Source organism: Podarcis raffonei, chromosome 14, assembly GCF_027172205.1.
Source record: "Podarcis raffonei isolate rPodRaf1 chromosome 14, rPodRaf1.pri, whole genome shotgun sequence".
Lineage (NCBI taxonomy): Eukaryota > Metazoa > Chordata > Lepidosauria > Squamata > Lacertidae > Podarcis > Podarcis raffonei.
In genome coordinates, this window is record NC_070615.1 from 3,053,623 (window position 1) to 3,066,400 (window position 12,778).

At 45.8% G+C, this 12,778-nt stretch overlaps 1 protein-coding gene across 3 annotated transcripts in view; it reads left to right on the top strand.

Moving 5' to 3' along the window:
* The window catches only part of FAN1 (FANCD2 and FANCI associated nuclease 1), a 30,533-nt gene extending 19,943 nt beyond the window's left edge, over positions 1-10,590 (top strand). For 2 of the 3 annotated variants that reach the window (XM_053364497.1, XM_053364498.1), the window contains 5 exons: positions 4,187-4,355; positions 6,314-6,417; positions 8,052-8,246; positions 8,988-9,116; positions 10,417-10,590. In XM_053364497.1, coding sequence (XP_053220472.1) covers positions 4,187-4,355; positions 6,314-6,417; positions 8,052-8,246; positions 8,988-9,116; positions 10,417-10,554 — 735 coding nt within the window. In that variant the 3' untranslated portion in view covers positions 10,555-10,590. Of the gene's footprint in view, positions 1-4,186; positions 4,356-6,313; positions 6,418-7,986; positions 8,247-8,987; positions 9,117-10,416 lie in introns of those variants that run through there. The other variant, XM_053364499.1, reaches the window with a different exon arrangement.
* Positions 10,591-12,778: the final 2,188 nt, after the last annotated feature.

The following is a 12,778-nucleotide window of genomic DNA, read 5'->3' on the forward strand; positions in this document are numbered from 1 at the left end:
TTTTTTCTTTTTCATCTTGGCTTCTAAAATGGTTCACACCCAGTTCATACATAATGCTAATCCATGGTTTGTTTGGCCAAAGGTGGTGTGTTTGTACATGTGAACCTAGCAGGTGTCAGGGACTGGCAGGGCACTGAGGAGTGGGTGGCAGAGGCTGCAGGGCCAGAGACTGACCCAGGGGAAGGGGGCAGTGGTTTGTGGGGTTTTGTGCCTGCTGCAAGGCAGGAGCCAGGGCTGAAGGCAGGGGAAGAGTCTGAGCAGGAGGGGGGCCACTAGGGGCGCATTGGAAGATGGCCAACAATAACATCTCTCCGACCCACACGAGGTAATTAAGAGGCTGTGATGGGAGTATGCAGCCTCCCTGCCTCCCCAAGGAGATGGGGGGGGACTGCCCTTGCCTGCTGTGCCCACATATACCACCCCCGAACTCGAGGGGGTGGGGGCACTAGGCAGAAAGCCCTTGTTTGGACTTCGGTTCTCCTGGACGCTGTCGCTGATTCGCGCCTCTAGCTGCAGCAACTTCAAAAGAAACAATTAGAAAGAAGCAAATGCACATATTTCAAGGAAGAATGGGGAGTAAAGACTGCTAATTGAAGAGATCTTTGATAAAGAAGACGGGTCGGATAAACAGGAATATATCATGAGAAGACACACCAAGGCTCGGTATGTCGGCAACGGGACTGGATGGGGGGAGAAACTTTCCTTTCTTTCTTTATGTGATTAACCAATAATCCCCCCCAAGTCAGAAATGCCGCTTAAATGACCTAAGCTGGATGATTTAAGACTGTGTGGAGATAATTTTTAACCAAAAGCATGCTTTAAGGAGATCGTGGAAAGTACAAGAGCTTTGGGATGACGCAGTAAAAAACAGTGTCGACATTTTGGCAAGTTCTGTCAAAAGACTTATGTCTGGGAGGAGGAATGCATTTGTTTTCATACAGCAGGCGAACCTCCTCAGAGGTTCAAAAAGAAGGCGACAGATTTGCGAAGATTAATGACGGAAAGAGTGCTTTTATTTATGGAAGTGATGATACATGGAAACCATCTTGATAAGGTTATTGGACGAACGGAAAAATTCACATCGGATTACAATGTGTTTACCTGCTTAAGGAGATTATCAGAAGAGATCACAAAGAAAAAAGAAAAATATATGAAAATAATAAGAGGAGATGTGGAAACAGCAAGATAGGACTGAATAGAATTGTGAACATTATTTGGACAGATTTGTGGACATTAATGCAGCAGCAAGAAGATGATTGGAATCCCCTTCGGAACTTGAAATATGGGTACCCCCAACAAAAATTTAAAATTCGGCTTTGTAATGTGATGTGATTTGATTTAATTTGATTGGTCGGTTAATAAAAATGATTTTTTTTAAAAAAAAAGTCTGAGCAGGAGGAGCTAGGGGAGGAGATGCAGGATACAGGGCAGGAGCCGGACCTGGAGGAAGGGGTTGGGTGTGCCAGAACTGGAGGAAGCAAAAGTGCCTGACAGGGAGGCAGTGGAATCCCCTCCATCTCCTCCACCACGGTCCCTCAGGACCAGGAGGGGCTTGAAGAGACAGGCACAGCAGCAACTTCTGTGTAACAGAAGTCACAGGTTGCTTTAGACGAAGGTTCTACAGTTTGGGTGAAGGCATGGTCTTGCTGTTGTTCCAACAGTCCAGTTCAGCGCACAAGCTGGGGGGGGGGGGGTGCCAGCTACTTGGTCTCCAGAAGAGTGTGTGTGTTCTGAACAACTTAGGAGCTGCCCTAAGTGCATGCTTCGTCAATAAAGAGTTAAACTACCAGCTGTTTGTCCCCCTTGCACTGGGTATGTTAAAGACAGCAGGCTAACCATGGTTTGTTTTTTGGCAACAGGCCACAGTGTCAAGCCATGGTTTGTTGGTGGTCTTAACTGTGGTTGGGCATTATGTCCAAATCCAGCAGCCTTGCTTAACTGTGGTTTGTTGAGCTACTCTACCCTGGATGTTCGCCAAGCTTTGACGAAACAAGCTGTGGCTTGTTGGCCTGTCTGCCGCTGGTTGTAGAAACTGATCAGAACAAACTAGGTGTTCACATTCTACGTCGGCCATTCATGAGCTTTTATTGTCACAGTGCAGGGTGGTAGCAATTCTTTGATGCCAACTAACACAATCCCAGAGGAAGTGTTTTTGTGTGTGGCATATTGCCCCATTCAGATAACAAGGGGTAGCACCTGCTCTTTGCATGCAAGAGGTTCCCAGGTCAACCCCTCGTGTGCCTGCAGTTAGAAAAAGAGTCTCCCTGGGAAGGTGAGCAAATAGTCTGAGGTATAAACCATCTGGTTATATTGAGTTTTACTATATGCAGGAGCCCTAGCTCTGAGACTGAGCAGCAGCTTCTCATGCAGAAGCCCCGGACGCCGTCCTCAGCGCTGCCAATTAGAGCATTCTCAGGTCGCAGGTGATGGGAAATAACCTTTTCCCTTGGTGAGCCACTTCAGCTGATTGGCATAGTGGGCATGTGCCAGCTGATCAGTCAGACAGTCCAAACCATTAATAAACTGCTGGCCTGTTTTTAGGAAGCTGGATTTTGTGGCTGAGGTGCACAATTGGGGCCTCCTATCTATATGTACAGAGCTGCAGCAAGCACCCAAAAGGTGCCATTCTGTGCCCTGCAGTGACTCCACTAGAGTCAGAATCAGAGCAGCAGATCTGATAGCATCAAAGCTGCTTCAGGTGTTTGTGGGGTCTGTTCGGACAGTATTGTTATTAAAACCTGGGAAAATGTGCTGTCCTGCATCTGACCTGTGTGGTCTTGGGTGTGCACAATTTGCATGCTTGTCTGCATGAATGATTGTGATGCATTTTGCAGATTGCATTTTAAATTGTTGTTCTTTTTGAAGCAATTCTACCATCCTTTTTCTGTACTCCTCTATTTCACCTCACTGCCTACCATCCTTATACTTCTCAAAATGATGCTTGAGTTGCCGCTTTCTTGAACATGCTTTGCCCAACTGCATTCTTTCTCCTGCAAGAGGTGCCATCAGAGCACCAGCCTCTTGCGTCTTCCCATGTCTCATTTAATACGCTTCAGAGGCCTATGTTCCCTTCTGTGCTGTTCTCCTCCTTTGCTGTCCCCACCTGAGAGCTGCTTCAGCAGCCGTATGGGGCTTCCTTCCTACATGTTCAATGAGACGTGCAATGTGAGAACAAATTTCCAGTCCTGACAGCAGCCCCATTTGTCAGTCCCCAAAATGAGTCAAAGGGCTGACAAGGAGACAGCACTTAAGCGCTGGGTGGTCTTATTTTTAGCTTGTCACTTAGCTGGTGTTAGCAAAGTTTAAGTAGCAGCCTCTCTTTCCTCTCGCCCCCCCCCCCACTTCTCTCTCATTATAATTTAGAGTTCTGTAAGTGAGAAAACATTGCAGTGCACAGTGTTCTTGTCCAGGGTGCCAGCCAGTCAGCAGTGCCCAATGGCAGAATACTCCATTCCTCTCCTCTCCCTCGCCGCCTGGTCACCCAACAATCTGTTGCTACTGAGCATGCTCAATATTTATTGGACCAGTTTTGGATTTTTACCACTTTGCAGGTTTTTCTTTTCCCTAAAGGTTCTTTGTCATTCTGCAAACTTTGGACTTCTTCTCCCAAGGCTGATTATACTCCCTCTTTTGCATAGGGGGTATATAGAGGATAATAATTGATTTCTGCACTTTGATTGATTGTTTTTTATATAAAAGATTTTTAAAGGTTTTTTCAAACAAATATGAAAAAAACATTAAGTTTCCCCCAGTCACCCCCCTCCCCCAGGAACGGAAGACGTATCAGATTTTAGCATAAGCCTGTGTGCAAACTGACTGATTATTTTTCATCCGGATGTGAAATCCAGCCTTTCCCACCTGTCCCCCTAACCGTTTTCTATGCAATGGCCCTCTCTCAGTATACTATTATTACACACCCTTCACCCCAAGGTCTCTCTCTCTCTGTGTATAGTGATATGATTTAATTTGCTTCTTCTCCCTCCTGACCCCCCACCCTCTCCATGGGGCCTGTGTAAAGTTTTCACCATTTCCCTCTTGCCCTAGTCGCCTTCTGCAGTCTCCTTTTGTTTATTTTGAACATACTTTTAAATCACACTCTCACAGAAAATATAGCATGGTGGCACACTGGGTAAAAGCATGGTGTTGTAGCAGCAAAAGTAAAAACACCAGTAGTTTTGATTTGCAGGTTACCATCAAAGGAAAGCTGTGCCCACAGACCGGAATGGGGAAGTCCATGTTTATCATGGAAGATGTTGGTGCCGAAGACCCAGGAGAAGACCTTGAGCCCTCCACTGTGGTGTGCTCCGTCGAGGAGCTGGCATTAGCCCACTACAAGCAGCATGGCTTTGATCAAGGTAATGGCTGGCCGTTGCTATAGAAAGCCATCAGCCAGCACTCTGCCCCTCGCTCCCAATGCTCTCTCACACTGCCATGTGACCAGGAAGCAGCCAGTGTGGCTTAATGGTTAGACTGTTGGACCCGGTTGGAAGACCAGGGTCCAAATTCCCACTCTGCCATGAAGCTTCCAGACTGGGCCCTAACCTCAGCCTCATTTACAGTTATCAAACCTGAAGGTAACCAATGTATGAACAACTTGCGGTCAAGTTATCCTAGTCCAGGAACCATTGCTACTGTTTCACCAGCTGAAGCTGGTTAAAAACTCCCTACAGTCAGGCAGTTTCGTGGATTCCGCAGTTTCAGTGCAGCTCCTTCTCCTCCTCCACAAAACCCGCTCCCTGCCAGATACCAGGAAACAGATAATTTCCTCACAGAATGGAATCACCAAGAAGTGGTAAATCATAGCCGACTTTCTGTTCGTAAACTTTCTTCATCAATAATAAGGCAAACTCTTTGTTTTGCAGCCTTTTGTTAATGCCTCTTCTTATGTAGCAATCAGCTTGTCCTGAAAATTAACTGGCAGATAGGTCACCCAAGTTGTAATTGCTTCCAAGTTCTAAAGTAGTTGAAAGAAGGTAGGTTTTGCAGACCTGATGCCCTGAAGGCTAACCTTGAGGGCTATTATGTTGCATCTGGGCACAATGGCGGTTCCTCGCTCCTAAGATGCTCCTCCGCATCCCAAACCTTTTTGTCTCTGGGGACTTCTGGAGAAGGTGATGGCAGACTAGGCATCAACTACTGACACTCCTGTCAGCAGAGATAATTATGTGGTAATTTAAGATAACTGGGTTATATATCTTGGTTACCAAAACTCCCTTTTGAAATAAGAGAGTTAGCCTCACATGCTCAGAAGGTCATGCCTCATTCTCTCCCTCCCCTCTGCCTGAACTTCTTCACAACCCTCGGAGGGACTGGAAAGAACAGCCACTGTGGAATGTGGGTGTTGGCCAGAAGACCTCTAGCGCAGTCAAGAGTTGTTAGAATTCATCATATTGGATTGGAGAAGGATTGTGACTGACATTTAATGATAATAAAAATTGAAGAGCTTCTTTTAGTCGTCTTTTGGGTGGAGGAAGGTGAATGTGAGAGGTCTGGGAATGAAGATTGAGGAAACATTGCCTAGCAGATGGAGAAATAGCTGGACACTAATAGAGCCCAAAGTTATCCTGGAGTGCATACTAACAACATTTTCGAATAATTGTTATAAACCATAATATACATAATTGGCAGAGAACTGGAAGACTTTCCTTTTAAAAAAACCAAAACTTTTTATATCTTTCTTATGACTTCTTCCTCCTCCCCAGCCCCAATTATCCTTATGTTTTGTTCTGCAATTTGCAGTTCCTTATCTTATATCAAGGAAGATACACACAGGAAGGTAATGGATTGAAGATAGAGGGCAGAGAGGATCTCCCAGGGTGAGAGGCTGGAGGAAGACTTAGTAATTTCCTTTTTCCCTTCTTTTCCTTTTTTCCTTTTTTATTCTCTTCCTTTCCTCATCCCCCCCTCTATTTTTATAGTATCTTATGTGGAAAACCTTCAACAAAAATTGATTACACAAAAACTTATTGTGTCCAGTATGACAAACGACTTTCTTCAGAGCATGTGAGGATAATCTCAGGTCTCACTATCTCAAAAGGGAGGGCATGACAACCAAGATTTATGTCTTGGTTATCGTTAATCACCACATAATTATCTCTGCCAATGGGAGAGTCTGCAGTTGACATCTAGTCAGTCATCTTTCCTCCCAGAAGTCCCCATCATTGCCGATTTTCAAATCATTTTGAGTTGTACTCTGTGCATCTTTGAGCTTTGTGTTAGTGATAAACCGGGTGTCAGAGGTAGCAATTTTTGGTTGGCAGCTTAAATATCCTGCAGTGGCTTTCATGATTGTGATGCTGTGATAATTCCTCAGGGATTCATGGCGAAGGATCTACGTTCAGCACCCTCTACGGCCTCTTGATGTGGGATATTTTCTTCATGGATGGCATCCCTGATGTCTTCAGGAATCCTTACCAGGTATGTTTGCTTGTTTTCAAAGTGCTTTTTATTCTTGTGGATGATGTTTGAAAAGGATATTCAAAACAGCTTCTTTTAAAGTTGCAGAATTCTCCCAGAGAAACGCCTCAAAAACAATTTTGGGAATTTTGTTGCAGAATACACAGCTTTTGGGGAGCATACTTGCACACGATGGATTTGGCATTTGCTGGCTGTTTTGGGAGTAGGGCTGGTGGCCTTGAGTTGCATCTTCATTATTCTCTTTAAAATAACTATAAGGAAGAGGCAGTTATAGGAACGCATTGGCTGAGCAGGGGCCACAGAATTGTGATGGCTAATTTGCACAACAGCTTGCAAAAAAAGTAATGATAATTTTAAAAAATCATTTTTATCCTTCACTCCCTCTCTCTTTAGTTACGTACATCTTGTTTGATCCTCAAAACAGTCCTATGCAGTAGGCAGGATGGGGTCAGAGATAGGAACCTTCCCAAGGTCAAGAGGGTGGAGCAGTTCCCCTGTGAGAAAAGAGCCTGAGCGAGGGGCGACAGAGTGGAGGTGTCTAGGCTCAAGCATCATGCGCAGGAAATGGATAGAGAAATTTTACTCCCATCTCTTATCCCGTTGGACCTTGTGTTTATTTAATGAAGCTGAAAGGTTGGAGATTCAGGACCGAAGAATGTCTCCTCAAAATGTGTAGTTAACCTGTGGAATTTGCTGCCACCCACTTAGATGGTGGCTTTAATGCTCACATTCACGGAAGATCAGGCTAAGGCTGTGGCCATAGCAGGGGCTGCACATACTAGCCAGGAGGGCTCTCAGCTACATCCAAGATCAGAGGCGGAGCTGGGGAGCAACAGCACAAGTGGGCTATTGCCATCCTGTGCTGCTTTTGGGCTTCCCATAAGGGGCCTCTGGTTGCCCACTCTGGGATGGGGTGCTGGGCCGGCTCATCTTACGTTTTTATGTCCAGGTGGGTTTCATGGCTGAGTCAAAAACTGAGCTCCTGTTTCCTTATCATTGCACCAGGATAATTGCCAGATGTTCCCAATCATATTCCAGGAGCCATTACTTCTGTGGCTTCAGAGAGCAAAACTCAAGTGTGGCCTGGGGTCAGCTTGATGACATCCAGACACACAATTGCGAGCCGGAGTCACTGAGGAAATGAAGTGGAGATCCTGAGGTTCTTCAGCCAGCCATTTTAGCCCACAGAAGGCAAAGAACCCACCTGGATGAAGTGTGCAGTGGGGGCCTTTTTGGTGGGGGCTCTTTGCATGTGAACCTCTCTCCCAAACTGAGATGTGTCTGGTCCCATCTCTTCATAGTTTTAGGTGACTGGTTAAGATGCATATTTTCTGTGGGTGTTTGCGGAGGAGAGACCCAGCTGGATATACGGATTAGTTGCTGCTGCTAATAGAAAATCATTCGGAGTTGTTGTTGTGTATTTCAAGGACTGTGTTACTTTATGGATGGCCTTATTTCACTTAGGAGGAGGACAGTGTATTAAGTATCCAAATAAGCTCACAAGTGGTAGTTTGGGGCCTCTTTGCCTTTTACTGCACCCTGGCAACTTAAGGCGGTTTGTGTCGCCAGCCTCTTTCTTGCAGGGGAAGCAGTAGGTGAGGGACGGGGCCACACTGACAGTCCGTTTCCTGCAGACCTCCCCGCTGGATCTCTACACTGACAGCTTCTATGAGAACCGGAGGGAGGCCATTGAATCCAGGCTCCGCTTACTGCATGAGGCTTCGTCTGAAACCCTGGAAAAGTGGATTGCGGATGTCTGGAATGCTCAGGAGGGCAAAGCGGCAGCGCTAATCAGCTGGGACCGATTCTCTTCCCTCCAGCAGGCCCAGGTAGGCCTCAAAGGCCCTTTGAGCTGCCCTGGTTCCCTTCTTACAGGAAAAGGGGAGGTGTCCATCTTGCTTGATACTTCAGTTTAATTTGAGGCCTTGTGCCTCTTCTATAGTTTACTGAAAAAAATGGCATTTGAGGTATATGAGTTACAAAATAATGTTTTTGAATTGCAATATAAATCTATGGAAGTCTTACCAGTGTTCACATCAATGAAAATGCAGTTGGTTGATGAATTGTTATAATTGCACTTAGAGGAGTTCCCTGCCTGTCAGAAATCAGGCAGGCACCTTCACCGCACTCTTTTCGGTGCCTGAATAAATTTTTATGAAATTAAACAAAAAACAACAACAAATGAGGTTGTTGCAGAAGTCAGTTAGTGCTCATTAGTGTACGATTACAACTGTTATAGATGGTGCTTCACATACATACATACATTTGCTCATTGCTCATTCATCTACTCTGTAGTTAACCTGTAGCCTCCCCAGGGGAGGAGATGATCTTTGTGGGGGTTGCAGTGCACAGGGAGGGGTTAACCCTTCCCGTCGGCACCCTCTTGGCAGTAGTAAGGTTTCTCAAAATTCTTCCATTGTGCCAAACCTTTAAAAAACAACAAGAAAAACCCCTTATCATTGGAGAGTGAAGTTGGGGGCAGAGGGGCTCATGAGCCAGAGGTTCCCATCCCGTCTTCTAGCCCCTTGCAGTTTGGGAGAAGGGAGAAAAAGTGGTCTTTCTTTTTGTAGCACCTGGCGCGTTGCTTTGGGGGTCCTTTCCTGAGTGGAGTTTGCCAACAGCTGAGCAGAGATCTGCGTCACTGCAGGGGCGGCCTCCCTGACCTCGTCGTTTGGAGAATGGAAGATCACCATTTTAAGGTTTGACCCCAGCTGCATTGTTAAAGTTGCAGAGTGTACAGGTCAGGGATGTGATGTATGAGAGTGCCCAACAGGTGGAGCCAAATACCCCCCCCCCATCTTGCAGTCATCAGTGTAAATGATATCTGAGCAGTTTATATCAAGAAATGAGGCTGATAAGCAGCAGTTCTGCCTGGCCTCTGAGCATCGACTGCCTCAGGCTAGTTGGAAGGTGGCTGGAGCCAGGCTGGAGTGTCTTATTGTTGAGCATGAGCTGCTTTGGAGCAAGTGGCATCTCCTGAATGTGGAGGGAGCAGCGTTAGGCTGGAGCAGAACCTTTTCAGTGGTTGCCCCAATGCTGTGGAACTACTTGCTCCTCAGAGAGGTTTGGCAGGCACAATTCGCTTGGCAGGCTTTTTTTTAAGTGTTCTTGTGTTTGTTTCTTTGGAATTTTATTGATTCTGTGGTCTTACATTGCATACTATTATGGGTAGCACTAGTAGTTGATTAGATATCAATCATTATTCTCTGGATGAACCTGCAAGTCTTGAATAAAAATCCTCAGAATAATGATTTTGCATCCTGTTGGTTGTTGTTTTTCTGCTAAACAAACTTAAAGATCCCAAGAATCCTCCTCCCCAAAAATGTGTTTTGCAGGTTGCAAAGCTTGTGCGCCTTTAGGAGAGCACGCTTGTTTTTATTTTCCCCTTGTGGGAAGAACAAGACACATACTATGAAACTGGCTTCATCAGGCAGCCACTGCATCTGAATTTTTCAGTGATTCAAAATGCAGATCCAAGTTGGACTGCTTGGATATCACCTGTAACAATTCAGTCAGGTAATTGAGTTCTGCATCCCATCCCCTTTTCTCTACACAAACCCCAAATAAGGAAACCATGTCCTCATTTTTTCTGATGAGTGATGTCTACAAAAGATTACATCAGAATCAGCCTTGTTCTAAAAGTGTTTTTAAGTGTTTTTATCATTGCTTTCCTCTGGTTGGAGCCAACAGGCCACCTGCCTTGCACTCATTTGCTCTGGTTTGATTTGGCACTGGCTGCAAATCTTTGCATCTTGCAATTTCTGTTTAGGATGGAAATGTAACTAAAAAGAGTTGGCTCTCCCTAGGGACCTGGAGCTTAACATGGCAGATTTCATGTATGTGATTTAAGTGGGAAAGGCTGAGGGCAGGGCTCAGGGCATAGGATGTAAAAAACCAAATGGATGCAAACCCTTAGTCCTCCTTCAGCCCACTCCCTTAAAGCAGTTCTTTGAAACCTACTGAGAAACTTCTCCTTCTCTCTCTGAATCATCTTTTCAGCTGGTGGAAGTCAAAGGCCCCAATGATCGCCTTTCTCACAAGCAGATGATATGGCTTGCCGAGTTGCAGAAGCTGGGTGCAGCAGTGGAAGTTTGCCATGTGGTTGCAAGCGGATCTAAAAGTAAACGCTTGAGCTGAGACTCTATTGCGGTTGCTGGGCTCAAGGCCAGAGTAACAAAATAAAAGCCTGACACATTTCACAGTTTTCGTTCCTTTATTTAGCATGCAGCTGCTAAGACGACACAAATTCAGATGTCATTCTGAGAAAGGATGTGGCTTTTCATTTTCATGGGAATCCTCTGAATTAAGTTAACTTCTGCACCCTTTCTTGCACATGGCAGCCCTGGCTGATTCTCCTCTAGAAATCAAGCATTGCCTCAGCTAAACCTGGCAGCTGCTAGGAGTGTCTCAGCTACACAGGTTTAGACAAAATGCAGCAGGCTTGTGTTTCTTTCTGGAAACACCACTGCTAGGGGGTGGCTCAGCTCAATGCAAAGTGGTAGTGGTGACCTTGACGTCACACCATGCGGCTCATTTCAGCCTGGGCTGCGCATTGCCATTCCTGCAAAAGCCCTGGCCTTTGCAGTTGGCTGGGACAACCACAGCAAAGGGCTCTTGGGTATGTTTAACACCCTTCCTTGCCCTTTTCCTAAATACAAGTCAAAGACACTCTTCCAAAAGAGTCTTTAATTATTATTGCATTTTTCTGCAATCTTATGTATTAAGCTTCGGGTGGCATTTGCCAAAGTCAGACTGAGTTTTGGGGAGGGGGAATTGCCATGACTTGCAGTCCCCCTCTTGCAGGGCAGTCCAACCTCTCGGACCAAGTGGGCTGCAAGAGTACTTGACAAAGAACCCACAGGTCACTCACTGAATTAAATTTCCATATTGTAAATTAAAGTGTAATATGTGCAATTAATTGCAAATTTATAATTAAAGGCACAATTCATGGATTTGATACATTTATTAAGGAGAATTTAATGCAAATATTATAGTAAAAGGCTATGTGCTGCCTCCCTGCCCTCCGCAGAACACGCAACTGTTACGGGAAGGCTGGGAGAAAGGAACAGGAGAAGCAACAGCAGTGGTTGCTGCTGCCATTGTTAACTTCACAGACACAGAGAGAGACTCCAGCGCCCCCGCCAGACTCTGTAGGACAGCAGTCTCCTGCTCTGCCCACCTGCTGCTCTCCAGATGCTGCTGTCCCCGCCTCCCAGCATCCTCAACAAGGACTGACAATAAGTAGGGATGACAGACCAGCAACATTTGGAGGGCGTTGTTGTAAAGGTTACCTATTGAACTTGTTTACTAGGGAGTAAGTCCCATTTATTCCAATGGGTCTTACTCCAGAGTAAGCATGCCTGGGATTACAGCCTATGTGGCCTTAACAAAAGTTCATCCATGGTGCCTTATGATAGAGAAGCAGCCCGAAGGGTCTGCATGAGCATACACAGCCAACTGGTTTGCCATCCTGCTCTCTCCCCTCCACTTACCTGAGCTGCTCTTGGTTCAAGGATGAAAGGCACCAAGAAGCCACCTACCATGCTGCAACAAAGTAACCCATGGTACAAGTCATAAACATGGAACTTTGGTTGCTGTACAGCACTGTACTGGAAAGGAGGAAGAGGGGAAGTGTCGTCCTTCACAGGCCGTAACAATTCAGTCTCTAGTACACCTATGCAACAGCAAGAGCTGCTCCATTGCCTGGCTCTCCAATGCTGGGGGCTGCGGCAGAGGCATCTAGTTGTTTGAAAAGACAGGACTCTTGCTCGTGCCCCACAGCTGCTGCTCTTCTGGATGAACTCCAAGGGCCACCAAAAAGGCATTGTGGGCTACATGTGGCCCACAGGTTGGGCCACCCTGCTGAAGGTCCTCAATTGCAGGGATCTGAGAATGACTTAGAGGGGATACTACCTTTTGCTTGTTTAGAGTTTTGTTAAAGAACAGTATCCCATCTTAAATAAAAACTGTTAAACTACTGCAAGCCTTATTTAAAAAACAAAAAATGTCCTCTTATTTAGCAGAGAGGCTTTTAAGGGTTTTGTCATTGCAGTGTTTTAACACATGTAGCTTTTGTGTATTTTAAACTTGAATCATAGAATTGTAGGGGTGGAAGGGACCAAAGGGTCATTTAGTCAAACCACCTGCAATACAGGAATCTTGGCTAAAGCATCCCAGATAGCCATCCAACCTGCTTAAAAACCTCCATGGCAGGAAAGCCCACAACCTCCAGAGGGAGTCCATTCCACTGTCAAACAGCTCTTACCACCAGAGAGTCCTTCCTGATGTCTGGTTCAAGTCCTACACTCCAGAAGAGGAGAAAACAAGCTTGCTCCCTCTTCCATGTGGCAGCCCTTTAGGT